The sequence below is a fragment of the Condylura cristata genome, unplaced genomic scaffold (genome assembly GCF_000260355.1).
Source record: "Condylura cristata isolate star-nosed mole 26May11 unplaced genomic scaffold, ConCri1.0 scaffold00001, whole genome shotgun sequence".
In the NCBI taxonomy this organism is placed as follows: Eukaryota; Metazoa; Chordata; class Mammalia; order Eulipotyphla; family Talpidae; genus Condylura; species Condylura cristata.
In genome coordinates this window covers 70,549,524-70,568,615 of record NW_004567102.1, presented here as the reverse complement: position 1 = coordinate 70,568,615, position 19,092 = coordinate 70,549,524, and the positions used below count along the sequence as shown (strand labels likewise).

Sequence of the window (19,092 nt, the reverse complement as noted above, 5' to 3'; positions counted from 1 at the left end):
CTTGTTTTTAATTTTTTGAGGAACTGCCTTACTAACTGCATCATTTTATTTGCATTCCCACCAACAGTACACAAGGGTTCTATTTTTTCCACATCTTCACCAACACTTTATTTTCTTTTGCTAACCAGCTTAATTGGTGTGAGGCAGTATTGCACGATGGTTTTGTTTGCATTTCTCTCTCAGTGATGTTGAACATTTTATGTTTGTTGGCTATTTGCATATCATCTTCAGGAGAAATAATTTATCCAAGTCTTTTGTCCAGTTTTTCACCTTAACCATTATTTTTTTCATTGTTTTATTTTAATTGTTTTTAATTCTATTTACCCTTTATCAGATCGATATATGATTTGCGAATATTTTCTATCATTCTGTTGGTTGCCTTCTTACAGTTAATTGTATACAGAAGTTTTTAAGTTTGATGTAGTCTCAGTGGTCTTTGCGTTTGATACCTGTACTTTTGATGTCATGTCCAAGAAATCATTTCCAGATGCAGTGACATGAAGTTTCTCCCTTATGTGTTCTTCAAGAAATTTCACAGTATTAAGTCTTATATGTAGATCCTTAGTTAATAGAGTGAATTTTTATATGTGATGTAAGATAAGAGTCTGACTACATTCTTTTACTCCTGAATATCCAGTTTTTCCAGTACCATTTGTCAAAGATTGTCTTGTCCTTTTTCCCAGCCTTCTCAAGGATACTTGAACAACACACACAACAGTTTATTTCTGGACTTTCTATTTTACTCCTTGGGAACATGTGTCTGTCTTTGCTTACTGCAGCTTTGTAATGTGCTTTGAAATTAGGATCTTTTCAGTTCAAGCATAAAGAACTTTGTTCTTTCTCAAGATTGTTTTGGCTACACAAGTTCTCTCAAAATTCCATATAAACTTAGGATGGATTTTTCTATTTGATGAGGATTGCATTGAATCTGTAAATTGCTTTGGCTCGTTATGACATCTCAACAATAAGTCTTCCAGGGCACGAATTAGGTGTAAGTTGTCTTTCCATTTATTTGTATCTGCTTTAATTTTTTCAGCAATGTCTTCTAGTTTTCAGTATATAAGTATTTTCTTTGAGTTTTTCAAGTATTTTTTTTCTTTTTGATGTTAATTGAAATATGGGATTGTTTTTAAATATCCTTTTCAATTTTAGTTCACTGTCATCTAAATTCAAGTGGCTATTTTTGAGCACTTGAAATATGTTTTGTGAGGCTGCATTTAAATTTTTAATTAATTTAGACCTAAATTAAAATAGCCAAAATGGCTAGAGGTTACATAATTGGACATCACAGATTTAAAGCATGTCAGTTATCATTAAAGGTTCTGTTATACAGTGCTGTCTTGGTATATATATTGTGTCTGTCTTGGAGTTTTTTTATATTCTAAGCCTAATGCAATTATAAAATCAGATTTTGTCCTGCTGGTGAGTCGTCTAGACTATTGACTGAACAGCTTGCTGTATGTATCCCACACTCACTTCTGCAAAGGATCGGCAAGAAAGATGGTTAGACTGCTGGCTACTGACTCAGCTTAACATGAGAATCGTGAGCATCATTAGATGACTAAGTACAAGACCAATGAAAGGGTTTTTAAAAGAACTATGAGGGCAAAATCACCTCTCTGCCTGGAAGAAAGTTAAGTCAGGCATTGAGTGTTGTCCAAACCATCCCTCTCACTCTGTCCCTCAAAGATGAATACAGGAGGCCAGTTTGGAGGAAGAAAGAGAGAGAGAGAGAGAAAGAGGGAGGAAGGATTTAGTTTAATGGTACTTTAACAAATGAGGACTATTTAAGGATTATACATTCTCATGTAGGTTTATTCCCTCATGACTGACACAGATGATGAAATTTGTGCCCAAACCTTCCATATCACCATTATCCTTCCTGGCTTGTTTTCTCACTAGATCACTTCTTGATCTGATTTCAGCCAAGTTAAAATGTTTTAAGAAAAAATGCTAAATGAGGAAACTAGCCCTAGTCTCCCTTGGGAAGAGCCTGTGCCTTCCACTCCGGGGACTGATCTGCCAGAGACATAACTGCCACCCTGTACACCTGCCAGGAAAGTCCATATGGTGGCTGCTACCTTTGTTAGCCAAGGACTGCAGCTGCTTTCCAAGGTTCCACCACCTGCCTTTTGGGCTCAGAGGAAGAGGGGAGGGTTTTCATGCTGCCACCAGCAAGGCAAAACTGTAGCACCTTTAAAAGTTCTTTCCTGTCACAGTCTTCTTTGTTTCACTTAGCAATTCCAGGAATTAAGTACAGTAGTTCCTCTTTATCCCAGATTTTTCTCTGTTTTCAATGACCTGCAAGAATTCCTGGTCAGAATTTTATATGCAATAAGATACTGTGAAAGAGACCATTTTCACAAAACTTAGTACTAAATAGTATCATAATTCTATTCCATTCATAGTCTATGTTAATCTATCATTGTGCTTAACTTACAAATTAAACATTATCATAGGTATATTTATAGCAAAAACATATATGGGGTTTGTTACTGTCCAAGGTTTCAGGTGTTCTCTGAGGGGGTCATAGAACTTAGCTCTTGCAGTAAGGGGCAGCCACTGAGTTACCTGATGGTTGGTTATCATCACCCAACTGGTAGCCGATAAACTAGGAGGCTGTAAGGAAAATGGAGAGACGCAATTGGAAGGATCACTGATGGGGTCGAGGGGAGAGAGAGGAAGCAGGGAGCTTATACGTGGGCCAGGCACAAAAGGAAGGAAGAAAATGGAAGCTGCGAGCTGACTGGCCCTGGTCCCAGGTGCTGTCTGCCCCTTTCTTGTGCCCTGGCATCTGTTACCTCCACGACCCCACAGAGTGAGGTATATGCTCGCACGAATGCCCACCCCAGAACATGGCTGTGAGTTTCAGATACTTGGACTGGGTCCTTTGCGGGTTTTTTTGGTCTTGGTTGATTTTATACTATCAGAACAGTTCTCTGTGTTTCTATTTGCCTGTTTCAATTTAGGAAAGGTGGCACATCTCTGAATTCTTAGTTAGCATTCAGAGGAGGGCTAACGTTTTGGCTCCCCCTCAGATTTCAGTTTCATCCCTAGTAAAGATATCTAAAAATAGCAAACATTCCTCACCTTGAACTTGACTTTCCCTTCAAAAGCAAGAGGACACTGGGTGAGAAAGAACTCATTTGTATAAAAATAGAAAGAGATGAATGACTTGATGTCTGGTATAGCAAGTATAAATTTAAAAAAAAAAAATTAGGGGTAGCATTTTCTGGGGAGAAAAAATAATACTAAAAGATTAAGAGATAAAGACATGTTTTAACTAAAAGTAGAAGTTATTTTTATTCGGTCTCTAATTAAAGATTGGAAGCGATATTATTTTGACATTAGTGCAGGCTAGCCAGATCTTGCTACAGGTAATTCTAGATGGGAAGTATAAAAAATAAACTTTCTAAAACTATTAGTAGATTTTATTTTTATAAATATAACTGCAGATGTCACATGTCCAAAACCTCCTTATTAGTGTCACATTGTATTAAGTAATAATTTTCAGCTTTAGCTGACAAGACCTTGTGTTGGGGGTGGAACGGATAGATATAGAAAAAATTGGAATAAATTTCTGAAAGCTTTTATATGAATTGCATCTCCCCTTAAAATAGCTATCCAACTCATGAAAACATCTAATTGTGTTTCTCTGAACTTAGAGCTTTAAAAGAGAGAAGGAGAGAGAAAATGTACCTTTCCACCTTACAACTGGCTTCCAAAGGGCTCTGTCTCCATCTATTCCCAAAGCAAGATCACCAGCTTCCTCCCGGCTCTGGTAAGTGAGATGGAAGAGGCTGGCTGGGTTGCTCCATGTTGAAAAATAAGTAGACTCTGTCTTTTGCAAGAAGGCTATTTTCTCCACATTGTCTAGCCTTGACTTGAGGAGGAACATTTTTCCTTAAAGGAAAGAACAAAAAAAGCTGAATGAGTCTCTAAAGTAAATACTTCTGCATTTGCCACATAAAGGACAAATATACATAGACACATACCTTTATTTCTTTTAGACTTTGGTGCTGTAGAGGTCACACCTCTACTGCATGGTAGAGGTGTGGGGAAGGTAGGTTCTGGGAAGTCTGTTCTGAAGTGTCCCTTCCCTTTACATTTGTTTGTTACCCAGGCTCCCATCCAAGTCCTTGCCTCATTTGCCTGGAACACCCAGACCGATGTCATCCTTCCCTCATGGATCAGTCAAAGCTACACCTCCCCAAGCCCGGCCCTCTTCTCCTGGCAACATTCGTCCTGTCAAGAGAGAAGGCAGATCGGAAGCTGAGAAGAAAGAGCCCCAGAAGGAACCTCAAAAATTTGCCAACGAGCCTTCATTGAAGGGCAGGGTAACTTTAGTGAAGGTGGAAGAAGCTGCAGTTGAGGAAGGGCCCACTGCCGAACCCGAGGCTTCCTGTGGTGAGAATGAGCTCACTTGGATGGAGTGTGAACTGATGCTTTCTCTATACCTGCTCCCTTTTTTGTCGATGATTTTACCTTTCCTTGCTTTGCTTTTCTTATTAGGAAATCTTACTCTGAGATTAACTTTGGGAATTTAAGTTTAATTTTCTAATCAATAGAGAAAGTAGGACCATATATCCAGACACCTTTATGTTATTGGATCCATACCGTGTTACCTCATTCGTGGTCTCTCAGTGGCTGAGTCTGGTCTGTCACAAAGTGTGACATTGAGAGCATCCACTTCAGAATCACTTACGTTAGTTACCTGTTGCTGAATAATTATCCCAAAACCTTGCAGCTTAAGTCAACAACAGTTATTACATCATAGCAGGCAGGAATTTGGAAGCACCTTACCTGGTTGGAAAGTGGTTTAGGCTCTCATGGCAGTTGACCCAGTTGCATGACAACCTCTCCATAAGGCTACTTACCACCCCACGGTCTGTGCTTGCTCTGCTGACATCCTTGAGAGAGAGATCCTGAGGGAAAGAATCACACAGGACCACAGTGTTATTTTATGGCTGGTCTCAGAAGTCACACACCAAGAATTCACAATTTCTGTCATACTCTTCATTAGAAGCACAGATGGAGTAAAAGGGAGGGTTTTCACAGAATTTATGGAATATTTTTAAACTACCACATCTATAATGTTGACAGCAGAGCCCTAGCCTTACCTCAGACCTCCTGAATCTGAATCTGTCGCGAATCTAGAGACTGTGAGGGACAATAAACTTGTCAGTTCTCTCCTGTGCAAAATTGCCAGCTAAAATTCATGGTGGCTGTTAAATTTCCCCACTCCTGTACACACTGGAGTTGAAGGGCCACTGATATAGCTTATATGCTCAGCGAAGGTCAGAATTTTTTCCAAGGTACCCAGTAGATATCATCTCCCCTGGCTAACCAGCTGCTGTTTTGAAATTTAAAAATCACTTGCATTATGAATTAATTATTTCTTGTTGAAAAGTTTATTCATTCAAAATTTTCTTCTTAAGATGTACGACAACGGGTAGTTACAAAGAAAGATGACTGGAGAGAAATGAGAATGGAAGAATCCCATACTTGTGTGCATGAGAAGAGAGAGACAGAAAGAGCAAAGAGCACACTGACAGTAAAACTTGTGGAAAGGGCCCTCCCGGGTAGCACAAGGGGTTAAGTCTCAGCACTATGAAGCTATCAGCAGCCACTGCAGCCAGAGTTTAATTTCCGTCCAGGGAGCTAACCCACACGGCGCAGCACACTTCTCCTGTCTCGTCTGCTGCTCCCCTCAGCAGTGTATTTCAGCCAGTCTACCTTTTTTGCTCCCTACTCTGTTTCTGATGAATCCTCTCACCAGCACCATCCCACTGGTCTGGTCTGCACCCCAGCTCTTGTATGCATAAATAAACAAAATAAATTAAAAAAAAAAAAACTTGTGGGAGGAAAAGGAGAAATATAAACTTGAAAGAAGGGTCTGGAATGGTCAGATGCCCGAGTTCAGCCCTCGCTTGGAGGCCTTATGCTAGGCTTCCCACGATACTGTCATTTCCTGGAATCTAATAAGACCAGAGAATGCTGTTCCATGTGACTTGTGCCATCTGGACTGACAGTGACGACCCAGGCTAAGGGCTGAAGAGGCAGGCCCTGCACTCCAGGAACCTCAGATGTGTAGACAGCTCTGGGCAGACACATAAAAGGGACCTGTTCATTGTGTGTCATCTTCCCAGCCTGAACCTGGGCTCACAGCATGTTTGTAGAAGGACGTTGGTCCTCTGGTAATGAGGAATTTTTCAAATGTAATGGAAAATGTCAATTTCATTCTGCTCAGAGTGCAGCTTCCCTCAGAACCTAACATGAGGCCCTCTGCTCAGTACATAGGCCGTATATGTGGTTGACTAATTTAACCTGTATCAAACTAAGACTTGGTGGCACAGTGGCAGCTTTGTTGAATGTCTCACTTACCCATGCAGCTTTTTGTTATCTGTTGCTTGGATACAGATAGAATACAGTGAAACCGTGAGAACACAGGGTAATAAACATTCCCTTTTCTTTCATAATGATGAATTCTAGGCCTGGGGTGTGGGGAATGCTAGTTTTTGTTTTGTTCTTCGGGTTTTGTTTCCAATTGGGTTTCTCCTTGTACCTGTTTGTACAGCTGCTCCAGCTCCAGCCACAACCCCCGCTCCAGCCTCGGCCCCCACCCCTGCCTCCTCCTCCGCCCCAATCCCGTCATCCACCATGACTGCCACTGCGCCCCCTAAGGCCTCTGCAGGCACCACCGACCCGGAAGAGGCCACCAGGCTGCTAGCTGAGAAGAGGCGACTGGCACGAGAGCAAAGAGAGAAGGAGGAAAAGGAGAAGAGAGAGAGGGAAGAGCTGGAAAGGTAAGGGAGCCACATCTCTCTGCCACGTCACCAGTGCTGTCGTGATGACTCCTTGGAGTAATCTAGTCTTCACTTTGAGCCCAGAGACAGTAGTAGTGATGAAGGTGGATCACAATGACTCTTACCTGATGTTCCTCTGACCACTCCATTCTTGTTTTCAAATCACACTTGCTCATTACAGTGACAGTCGAACATCATTGATGGAGAAAGGCTTAAGGGAAAATGGACTCATAATCTCAACAGCTTTCAATAACCATACATCTTGTGTGTCCTTTCTAGTCTCTTTGAGTAACATGTGGATGTGTATATGGACAGAAATAGACACACATATATTTACATATTTATAACAACAATAGAGATACAAGTGTACAATCTGATTTTTCACTTAATATATCTTTCATCTCCATGTTGCCTCACCATCTTTTTTTTTTATATTTATTTATGCATACAAGAACTGGGGTATACCCCAGAGGTGTGGGGAGTAAAAGGATTCACCAGGGACAGAGTGGGGAACAGAAATGGTAGATTGACTGAAATACACTGCTGAGAGGAGCAATGGGTGAGACAGGAGAGGTGTGCTGTTCCAGGTGGGTCAGCTCCTTGCAATGGCTGCAGATAGCTTCGTGGTGCTAAACTTAATCCCTTGTGCCACTGGGTAGGCCCCTCCTCATTATCTTTCTAATTACTATTCCAAGGTGCATAATTAGGGTTCATGTTTTCTTCCTTCTAGTCAGAACTCCTCCTAGCTAGGTGAGGGTCTTAAATGCCCACTGATTGCCTGTCAAGACCCTATTACAGGACAGTTTTTTAAGTTGGCCTCTTCCCAAGGCTAATAAGGTAATGTCAGGGACCTTACTGGTGGCACAAGGGGTTAAGTCTCAGTACTGCGAAGCTATTGGCAGCCACTGCAGCAAGATTCCAGCCCCAGCCAAGGAGCTGACCCGCATGGTGCAGCACACCTCCCCTGTATCGCCCGCTGCTCCCCTCAGCAGTGGATTTCGGTCAATCTGCCTGTTCTGCTCCCCACTTTGCCTCTGGTGATTCCTCTTACCACCACCATCCCTGGTGAGCAAACAACAACAAAAACGCTAGCTCTCGTCTGTAACTCAGCTCTTGTATGCACAAACAAAAAATGTTTTAAAAAATAAGGTTAATGCCAGTGTGATATATTTATTCTTCATGTAAGCAGAACTGCCCCCCTGGGTAGGACCTGAGCCATATGCTTGGCTGTCACGTTGGGGTGCCCAACCCAAAGTGTCTATTAGGGTCCCTCTTTTCCTGTCCCATGGAAGAACATTGAAATCTGTATTATTTGCAAAGAGTTACTTTTTTTTTTTTTTTTTTTGCCTATAATTTGTTACTAAAAGATCATCCTTGAAGAAAAATCAGTACTTCTATTGTACTGCTGCTTAGCACAGGCTGGGAAGATGGGGGAGACTCCGGACAGCCTCACACCCTGTCCCTGGGTGATGTTGAATGTATCCAAGTGGAGATTTTTCCCTCAGACCTCAGAACAGACCGTCCTTGCAGTCACCACTCACTCTTTCTGGAACGCACACCTTTATCTTGTTTTTATATTTGTCTCTTTCCAGACAGAAGAGAGAAGAGTTGGCCCAAAAGGTGGCTGAAGAGAGAGCTCGCCGGGAGGAAGAGTCCCGGCGGCTAGAAGCTGAGCAGGCCCGGGAGAAGGAGGAACAGCTGCGGAGGCAAGCAGAGGAGCAGGAGCGGCGGGGGCAGGAGGAGATGGAGCGCATCCAGAAACAGGTGGGGCCCTGGAAGAGGCTCAAGGCATCTGCTCGCTAGATGTGGGCAAAGGCTCATCTCATATGAGCAAAGTGTTCCCTGTGTGTTCTGTGTTCCCCTTTTCCTCAAGTTCTCCATCGGCCATCTTGCCTCCACCTCAGGGTGCCCCGTGACATTGGGGCATCAAGCAAAGCCAGCCCGATTGTAAGAAGCAAAATATTGACTCTTTGTTTTCAGAAAGAAGAAGAAGCTCGTATCCGGGAAGAGGCAGAGAGGGTCCGGCAGGAACGGGAGAAGCATTTCATGAGAGAAGAGCAGGAGCGCATGGAGAGAAAGAAGGTAGTGAACCTAACAGCAGGAGCCTCGCATGCCTGTTGTTCTCATTGTTTCCTTGATGTGGACCTGTCCAAAGGTCAAGAGAGCCGTTCATTGCCATGCGTAGACAAAGTGTGTTCTACCGTTCAGACAAGCTGAAGTAGCTTTCAGTGGTAATTCGTTCCTCCAAAGAAATCAGTCTTCCTATCACAGCCTTCACCAGAGTTCCTTCCTATACATGTGGCTGGAGCCAGCTTCAGCTTTTTTGAATAGCTCCCATTAAGATAAAACAGTGGTAATATTTTTTCCCCACATGACATGGTTTAACGATCTGCTGTTTGCTTAGTCAGTGAGTTTGCCAAGCTAGCTTGCTTGCTGTAGCTGACCCTTTTTTTCAGTTCTTTCTTTTGTTCTTGTAGCGACTTGAGGAGATTATGAAAAGAACCAGGAAGCCAGAAGCCATAGACAAGGTATTGAAATAGCTATTTTTAAAATGTTCTTACGTGAATTCTTAAAATCCACTTGTTATTTGAATGTTAAAAAGTCTTTTTATTTTTTTCTTTGGTAGAAAAATGTCGATCAGAGAAATGGAGACTTAACCAAGGAAGTTCTCACTGGAGGAACAGGTACTTGTTTCAAAGAACTCAAGTCCATTGAAATAGAGAGTTTTTGAATTAACTCTCTAGAGGTCAAGACATTCATGGAATGATTTTTCAAACAAAAAGATACTTTCCCTCACCCAGAAGCCTAGGTGTGAGTCATCTGGTCCACAAAATTATTGCATTTTGTAAGATTCTCCATTATTTGTGGGAGGTGTCTTTTCACATTTTGTACTCTAATGAAATTGCTTAACAGCTTAAAGACATTTTATATTGTGTGTGTAGATTTCTAAATGCCTATGTACCTATAACTGCATATGCTAACATAAATGATATGTATGCATATTTACGTACATACACTATTGACATTTTCTTTGTGTTTATAATAATAAGTTTTATTTATTATACCCTACCTGCTAAAATAGCATGTATTTAGATTTGCTTTTCAGGATTATAAACCTAACATATTTTCACAAATAGTTTCACCTGCTATGTTTTCACTTACATCCATTCTCCAAAAAGAGAGTTAAACATCTAAATAAAATCTGCCTTTATGTACTCAGATTTAATTTTATTTATTAAAAGCCATCTGTGTCAGGTATATCCTGCATACACTTCCTTGTTTAATTTGCAGTGCAGTCTCATTTGGTAGAAGGTGCTTTCTCTTGGAGTCAGCAGGCACTTTGGGAAGCCTGTTTGTTGTGTGCCAGTCTCTGTCACCGGAGTGAAGAAGTGTCCTTGTAAGGCAGTGTGAGCAGAATAGGCTTGGAGCCTTCCCCCAGGATTGCCCAGATTGAGTGACAAGCCGCAGTTCTCAGGGCTAGAGTCCAAGTCACCTGCTTCTAATGCTGCACCTTCTGAGACCCCACAGGAGTGTTGTACAAACAGGTAGTTGACAGGTAGCTTGTCATTCAGCCTTTCTGTTTCCTCATCTACAAAATCGGGATAAAAAGAGTTAGAGGTATTGCTAGGGTTTTTGTTGTTGTTTGCTCATTTTGATGTTTTTTTTTTATTATTATTATTACTGGGAGAAACCTCAAATGATTGTTGTAAAAGAATATTCTCTATGAAATCAAGGTTAAAATACTGGTGTTTGGGGATTTGGTTTTATATCAAGAGAAAAGAACCTGATTTCTCTGGCATCATTCCCTATAGTGGGATCTTCATGCTCTTTTTACAAATGCCCTAATTATATTGAGTGGAGTGGTTTGCCCTATTGCTTTTTTTTTTTTTTTTTTTTTAATTAGGTTTTCTCCAAGAAATTGTCAGTCATGAGAATGAGCACTTTAGGTTGCAAATTGCACTGTTTCAGGTCTGAGACTTTATTGTGTTCATGGCAAGGCTCTTTGCTGGTTTTCTTTCTTTCTCTCTTGCTTGCTTTCTTTTTCTTTTTTTCTTTCTTTCTCCTTCTTTTGTTCCTGTATCAATTATTAAAATATACTTTACCAGGAAGAAGGAAAATGAAACTTGTCAATCATCATGCCTGCCTTTATCAACACTCACAATAAATTTACTTTGAGTCAATACTGATAAAATGAGGACTACTTGGCTAATAAGTTTTCCCCCTATACCTAGCCGAGGACTTAATGATCCAACTTGTGCTCCAGAGAGAATTGTAGGACAGGAAGCAGGTGAGTTTAAAAACCTGCCAGAAGTCTTCTCAGAGGTGCCTGAGACCAGCTGTGCAGATTTTGGTAGTTTTAAACTCATTAATCTCCTTGCTTTAGTTATCAAACTCTTTGTACCTCTCCCTGTTTTACTGAATTTGTGCCGGTTGTGAAGTAGTCCATCCTTGAAGTTATGTCAGTTATTCTTGCAAATCAAATTAAAACCTTAGACTGACACAAATTTCTACGAAACTGACCTATTGGAAGATTTACAAGATTGAAAATGACCCTATCAAAAATTTCAGTCCATCACCAATATTAGTATAAGCTGGACTCCACCATGAAGCACTGAGCATTGAGATGGCATGATCACTTACAAATCACTATGGCCTTGCATTTATGAAGTCCTTATCATTCTAAGGGAGCTAAGACTAGACTGAGTGTTAAGAAGTAAAGTTTATCACTACAGGTATTTCATGGTGATTTGCTCCAAATCTTTCAGTAAAATAATGTGTCAGACTGATTAAGGCAGCCTTTCACTATCATCTTCAGTTGCTGTAGTGTCAAGAATATGTACTTTTTGTTCCAAATCAGTTTCATGCAGTAAAAATTATAGCAAATGATTCCAACCCTTACAATGGACTGGGTGCTGGTCTAAGCATTTTGCATATGTTAAACATACTAAGTGCTAATACATTTAGTATCCACAGCAGCCCACGAGATAAGTGCTGAGGAACAGAAAATATGTAACTTGCCCGGGCTTACGCAGCTGGTACATAGCAGCATCAGGACAGCCAAATTAGGCATTCTGGCTCCTGGGGTTTGGATTTAATAATAGAGTAGTAATAACCTTTTGTTCTGTCTTCTTCATGCAGTATCTGTACTTCCGGGTATGACGAATTCTCCAGGAAATGGAGAACCCATGGCCAGCCCACATGTGGTTGCCTCACACCAATCAGATGTCACTACAGACAAGTGAGTGAAATGACTGGGGTCTTTACTGATAGGCACTAGAAGCAAAGCACACGATCTTTTGTCCCTTCAGTCCCTCCAGAATCTCCTGAGCCTAATGGAATTTTGTGGCTCTGATATTAAAATTTATCTTAATTTATGTCCATAAGTTCTTGGCATTGCTAACCTAATAACTACCATATTATTCCCTGTAAGTTTACATAATAGTTACACTAAAAACTTACTATCAAAAACTCAAGAAAAAAGCTTCCCTTTCTGAGGAAAACCTCAGAGAGGAAATTTAAGATAAAGAATTAGCAATTATTATTGGGATTGGAGTATCAAAAGATTGACTCTTACGAATAGAGAACTCTAAAGAATACAGAAAGAGAAGACAGAAGGAACAGCTGCATAAGCTACACTCAGGAAAGTGGCTGTGCCTTGCTGGATGGCAGAGAAGTTGCTGTGTTTTGTTGTTGGTAGAACTTTGCCAGAAACCTACCCTCTAAAATGCCTGGGAAAGCTGTGCCCCAGGAGTGCCTCACCAGGGCGTTCCACCCCGTTCTGCTCTAGCAAGGTGCTGGGGAAGCTGCGGGAGCCGGGCATTGGAAGAGCCCTGCGTGCTGAGAAAGTCTCTTATGGCTGGAGTTGGGCATGAGATGAGGTGGCTATACCTTAGGTATCGCTGAGCAAGCAGACCCCGCCAGGAACCACAACTCTCTGCTTCTATAGTTTCTCTACAGCAGCTGTTTCAGTGTTACAGTGTTTGCTTATGTCCTCTGATATTTAATAATTGGTCCTCTAAAACCTGTGGCACAATCATTCTAGTTGTTAGCAAGTAAGAACGGGTGGGGTGGACGAGTGGGAGGGGAAGTGAAATCAGCTACTGACTCAGGTCTGGGCTGGCATTGCATGAGGACATGTTGGCACATACAGACCTGGAAGGTGATGGGGGTTGAGATGGACGAAGAAAGCAAGCTCCGGGGAGATGCATTCTGCCTCTTCATCTTTTGCCAAAACTTTGTTTAAAATTCCTGTGGAATGATAACTCAAAGTGTTTCCCTGGTTACAAAAAGCTCATTGGTGCTGGCAAGAACAGGAGGTTGGGTGTGGCGGCCCCAGCCCTGAGCGAGGCAGGTGTCAGGCGACAGGCGTGTGCAGTCTGCAGGCTCAGCAGGCGGCTCTGGGCCAGGCCTCTGCTCCCCTCCGTGGTGAAAGAGCAGAAAGCACCGTCTCAGTCTAGTGGGAATCATATCTTTTTTTTTTTAAAGATTGATTTTATTTATGCACACAGAAGTGGGGTACAGGCCAGAGGTGCAGGGGCTTCGCCAGAGACAGAGTGGGGAGCAGAATAGGCCAACTGCAGTACACTGCTGAGGAGAGCAGGAGGCAGGTCAGGAGAGGTCTGCCACACCATGTGGACCACCTCCAAGGTGGGGATTCAACTCATGTTGAAGTGGCTTTAGCTTCTTAGTGCTGTGCTGTAACCTGCTGTGCCACCAGAGAGGGCCAGGAATCATATCTTTATGTTGTCTTTTATTGCACATTTACAAATGGTATTTTCAGGGTACTCTGAGCAGTGATGCTCTTGGATCAGATATCCTTTTATACCCTAGGAGAGAAAATTTAGCATTAACAAAAATGTCCAAAAACATTGAAATCAGAAGTTCTTTAGAATGTGTCCCACAGTACTTCATTGTTTAAGGAAAGTAAGCTGTTTCCTGGAAGGGGGGGATGGTCACAAATACTCCTCAAAAAAAAAAAAAAAAAACAAAACTGTAGAAAGATCACATTCATTTTATTTATTAGGGAAGAAGATGGAAAAAGACACTGATTAGCTAAATGTCCAGTTTGGTTTGCATTCCTGACAAGGACCTGATTTTCTGATCTTTGGCCTGTTTATTTCTATAGGCCTCTTTCCATAAATAACCCTTCAAGTTATGACTAGTACGTATTAGAAGTAAAACCATACCAATTTCTAGTCTTTTTTTTTTTATTTGCTATTTGGAAATTTTCAGTAGTGTCTTTCAACATGGTTATTTTTAATACATGAGTTGAACCCTGACAAATTATGAAGTGAACAAATTATAAATTACTGCCAAGGCTCAAAAAGGTGAACAATAAAATTAATTTTGCATTGATTTTGATGCATAAGCATTGTTTTTGTTACACTATGAAACATAATAATGAGCATATAGCATAAAGGACTGCCACAATTTAGTTATGGAGTTTATGAAAACTGTAAATGTAAGAGAAACTATAGGTGGAAAATTAAGGAGTTGATGTCCAGTTAAATGTACTGCAAAAATAAATCCAAAGGCCTCCTGGTGTCGTAGAGATTGTCTCAGCACTATCACCATGAAGTCCTGAGTTCAGTCCCCAGCCAGGGAGCTAACCCACATATGACTCAGCAGACCTCTCCCGCCTCACCCATTGCTCCCCTTCATGTATTTCAGTGGATTCACCTGTTCTGCTTCCCACTCTGTCTCTGGTAAATCCTCTCACCCCTGCAGACCTCTGGCCTACACTCAAGTTCTTCTATGCATAAATAAATAAATAGATAGATAGATAGATAGATAGATAGATAGATAGATAGATAGATAGATAGATAGATAGATAGATAGATAGATAGATAGATAAATGGATAAATGGATAAATGGATGAATGGATGAATGAATGAATGGATGAATGGATGAATAAATAAATAAATAAATAAATTTTTTTTTTAAAAGCCAAGATGTTAAACTGTTAAGCATGAATTAATCTAGGAGAATGAAAATGGAGTCAAAGGCAGATTTAAGTGACAGATATGAACAGGTTGGTTTTGGACAATCTACCTGTAAAATTATGTGTGTATTTTAGGGATCCAGAGACATTCATGAAGGGCTAAAGGTTGGATAGCCAGGGAGAGTACAAATCAATAGCACACTGAGAAAATACAAGGTCCAAAGGTACTCTGTTTGGTAGTTGTGTGACTTTGCAAATCATTCCCTTTATTCCCAGATTTTATAATCTTCATCTTTGAAGTGAAGTTTCTAATAGTAGACTCCTGGCAGACAAGGGAATGTGATAATGCCTGGAGTAAAAGTTGGTAAATGTGTGGAAATATTGATGATGAGACTGATCTATTGATAAACTGTTCTACTTGATAAACTTTATAGCAAAACAAAAAGATTTTTCAAAAATTTAAACAATCATAATGCACCATTTTTATTAATGAAGATGTGATCAGCCAACCTAACATTTTGATTGTAACATAAAGAATTATGAAACTGTTCTTATTCTAAAAATGTGGTTTTTAGTTTCAATTATAACTCATTTTATTTTTGACTTTTTTAATTCCCTAGTAGTCCCAATTTAGAAAAGCAACCAAATGAAAATGGAGTGTCTAATCAGAATGAAAATTTTGAAGAAATTATAAACTTACCCATTGGATCTAAACCATCCAGATTAGATGTCACCAATAGTGAGAATCCAGAAATTCCTTTGAATCCAATTTTGGCCTTTGAAGATGAAGGAACACTTGCGCCAATGCCTCAAGTAGATGGTGTTCAAACCCAACAGACAGCAGGTAAGCTTGTCTGCAACCCTCTTCAGTCATCATCAGAAATGCATCAGGTGCAGTAGGGAATAAACCTTCTGCACTGTGACTGACACACACATGTAGAAGCCAGATGAGCCACATGGGAAAGATTGTGCATGAATCATAAAAATAGAACTTTGTGTGGACTGGACAGCTTCTCCCAGTGAGTTTAGAAACCCAGTCTGCATCAATCACTAGGTGGCCATCAGCCTGACCTGAGGCCAGCACTTATAGCGCCCCTATGCACTGTGATAGAACACCCTTTCTGCAAAGAAAAAAAGTTTACTGCCTTCCCCTCACATTAGGGCTAACGGGCCTAGTTTTGCCTACTGGAGAAAAGATTTGCTGGGTTTTTTCCCCCCATCTGTCTCAGTTCTCCCAGTATATGAAAAGTGCCGCCATATTCTCTCATCCTATTTCTCTTGTTTGGATAACATGCGACAACCTGGATAATGTATAACTGTCCTTTCTCAATATAATATGATAGGTAGTTCCGATTTAGATCAGGAGAGAGAGGTGCTCTGAACTTACAGCATACTGAGCCCATCCTTTGTTGAGTACTGTTGCCATTGTTAATCCCATCAGTGACCCTCTTATACCCTCTCTGGGATTCAGTTCACACTTGCCCTGCAGACTCTGTGCCAAAATAATAATAGTGGACCCAAAGAAATAAGGAGGGACAGCAAAAATTAGCAACTCAATATGCATAGCAATTCAACTGCACCATCCCATTGGGCTGGAATAAATGAAATCACCCCAGCTTCAAACCTCTGTATTCTGCCAATTATCTCCCAATGACCTCTATTTCATGTATTAACTAGCATCTCTTTATACCATTATGAAAAGTGCTAGCCACTTTTCATAATGGTAAAGAATTATTTGTCAGTAAAGAATTATTCATGCTCAAATGGCTTTGTATTTTAAATTCCACCTGTGAACTTATACCAAATTTTTTCCACTTTAACTGGGTTGAAAGGCCATCCCCCATCCAAAGATGTTCCCCTAATCTCATGTAGGTAATATAATTTCAACTTTAGTGAACTCTACTTTCCTGGACAGCAAATGAAAGTTGTAAGAACCTCCTAGGTCTGACATGCTGATTCTTAAGCTTTGGGTAGCAATCTAATTACTTGTATATTGCTGGAAACACTACTGGTACAACATCTGTCATCAATGTCATGTGATAGTCTGAATCCCCAGGTGACCTTCTGCTTCATTTGTCACTTGGTAAACTACCTTTTGATTTATTGTCACTAAGTGTCCTCACCACTCCATACTATGTACTCCAGCACCTGTGATCTTGAGTGATAAGGGATCTTTTGGGGTATTAACAGTTGATTAATAAATTTTGACTTAAATAATCTCTAACATATGTTTGAAGCTGGAAGCATTAGCTACTGAGGATAAAAGACAAAAGAATATAAGACCTTAACCTCCAAGAAAAATGTAGTCATTGCATGCAGTTTAGAAAAGTGATAGTCTGTGTTAAAAAAACAGAATATGCATTTTCCTATATTCAGTATAGATCAGAGTCTGATAAAAATTGCCTTTTCTTATATGAAGTATACGTTTTAGAAATGTAAGATTTTATGTCAATGTCATATTAATTTGTTCTCTTTTCTGTTTCCTAATATAGAAGTTATATGAGGCTTTCTTCTGAAGAACCAAAGCAGAAATTTAATAAGAATTTCTACAGTTAATGGGATTCGTTCCATGCGATAAAGGAGCATTTCCCCCTTCCTCCAGTTTTCTAAAGATTCCTTGACCATCATTCTGAAAAGACTTTATTAAAACCAGCTAAAGACAACAGACTGGATAACTTTTCTAATAATTTTCACCAATAGAGAAAAAAATGCTCCTTATTCTTCAATACTTTAAAATGGCTTTTCCAGTGTGCTCCTTCTTAGGAAATCAATATTTTTCTGCATTCTCTAAAAGATGAGAGCATTTGGCTATAAAAGAGCTGCGCTGAGTAGGCATGATTTTTCATACAGATATTTTGGTCTTTACAAGCTAACGTAAAATTGGCACAAAAAAAATTACCTTTTGCTATATAATACTTGAAAAATAAGTACCTCTTTGCTCTCCAAGTGGAGTAAATTGGGAGGGGGCGTTTAAATTAAGCCTGTTTATTATTGCAAAGAGCTCTATGTAGAGGCAAATTACCAGGTTCTTATAAATACAACTTGTACATGGATGTTCTGTAAACCCAGCTGTCACATTCTTCTTGCATCTCCTTTTGCAAAAGCATACTAAGCAGTTTTAAAATGTGAAAAACAAAAGCATTATTTTTTCAGAGCAAGAAAGTAATTTACTGTCCTCTTAAATGATGTATTTATAAAGTTTTTCCAGGTAAACTAATCAAATAAATTAGAAAAATGTGACAACATTGCAAATCTGATTTATTAAGATGCATTCCTTATGTTTTCGTGAGGGAATGTTATCAATGATTCAGGGCTATTTCTGAAGTCTGTATATTGCTGCTGTCCCCAGTGATATTGGGGCTTATCTTTGCCTTACCTGATCACAATATATGGGGGAGTGGGGTGAGAGGGAATAAAGATTTAATATTTCTTTAAATTAAAAAAAAGAACTTGGTTTTGCTCGTTTAAGAGCAATAAAAACATGATGGAATGTTGACTCTGTTTGGCTCACAGACCACCGTGCAGGAGACCTTCACAAATGTCTTCATTCTTCATGTCATCCAACAGCTTCCACCCTTCATTCTTCACTTCTCCAACTGAGCTTAGCTGTACAAACTTGCACTTTCATTTCTTAATAAAAATGCAATTTTATTTTCCCTTTTTAAGACTACAAATAACTGAAGGAAAAGGAGCACAGTGTTTTATGTGAAGTGGTAGAAAAAGTAAACTGTCACTAATGCGATGTTTTATAGAGATTGGTTAATCTACAAAATTGAATGGAGAAGTCTTCCTTTAGTAGATTTCTTTAAATCCAAGCATATCATCTTTAATAACAGCTGTCATTTGTTAAAACATTAATTTGGTGGTTTTCCCAATTCTCTGTTGTCCATGTTCACAGTCATTTAAAAAAACTCTGTTCAATAAAGTTGTTCTATTTGTTTAAATCAACCTAGCATGAAACACCAAATAAAATGTGTTTGACATAGCCTAACTAGGATTCTCATATAGTAGTAATTTCACTCACATTGATTCTTGAATTTTCAAATTGCCCTTGATTTATCCCAATGGCCCAATGAAAAGTTACTAGCTTGAACAGGCAAATAGAATAGTTTTATTTAAAATGTAGAGCATTGTTTCTATTTTGACTAGGTTTTCCTTTTATGTTTTTTAACTTGAGTGATCATTAGCAAACCGAATACTTTTGAAGTAATCTTGTGTAAGTTCAAAATGACATAAAATTTGGTCCTCACTGGTGGCATATGGGTTCAAGTCTCAGCACTTTTAAGCTATCCGCAGCCACTGCAGCATGAGTTTGATCCCAGCCAGGGAGATGCCCCACATGAC

At 39.9% G+C, this 19,092-nt stretch overlaps 1 protein-coding gene across 7 annotated transcripts in view; it reads left to right on the top strand.

The window, feature by feature from the left end:
• MAP7 (microtubule-associated protein 7) overlaps positions 1 to 18,809 on the top strand; it is a 123,001-nt gene extending 104,192 nt beyond the window's left edge. For 5 of the 7 annotated variants that reach the window (XM_012722107.1, XM_012722100.1, XM_012722094.1 and 2 more), the window contains 10 exons: positions 3,666 to 3,781; positions 4,124 to 4,407; positions 6,578 to 6,806; positions 8,399 to 8,570; positions 8,787 to 8,888; positions 9,284 to 9,334; positions 9,433 to 9,490; positions 11,946 to 12,045; positions 15,369 to 15,592; positions 17,241 to 18,808. In XM_012722107.1, the coding sequence (XP_012577561.1) occupies positions 3,666 to 3,781; positions 4,124 to 4,407; positions 6,578 to 6,806; positions 8,399 to 8,570; positions 8,787 to 8,888; positions 9,284 to 9,334; positions 9,433 to 9,490; positions 11,946 to 12,045; positions 15,369 to 15,592; positions 17,241 to 17,251 (1,347 nt within the window). In that variant the 3' untranslated portion in view covers positions 17,252 to 18,808. Of the gene's footprint in view, positions 1 to 3,665; positions 3,782 to 4,123; positions 4,408 to 6,577; positions 6,807 to 8,398; positions 8,571 to 8,786; positions 8,889 to 9,283; positions 9,335 to 9,432; positions 9,491 to 11,945; positions 12,046 to 15,368; positions 15,593 to 17,240 lie in introns of all 7 variants that reach the window. The other 2 variants (XM_012722111.1, XM_012722096.1) reach the window with 1 other exon arrangement.
• The last annotated feature ends 283 nt before the right edge of the window (positions 18,810 to 19,092 follow it).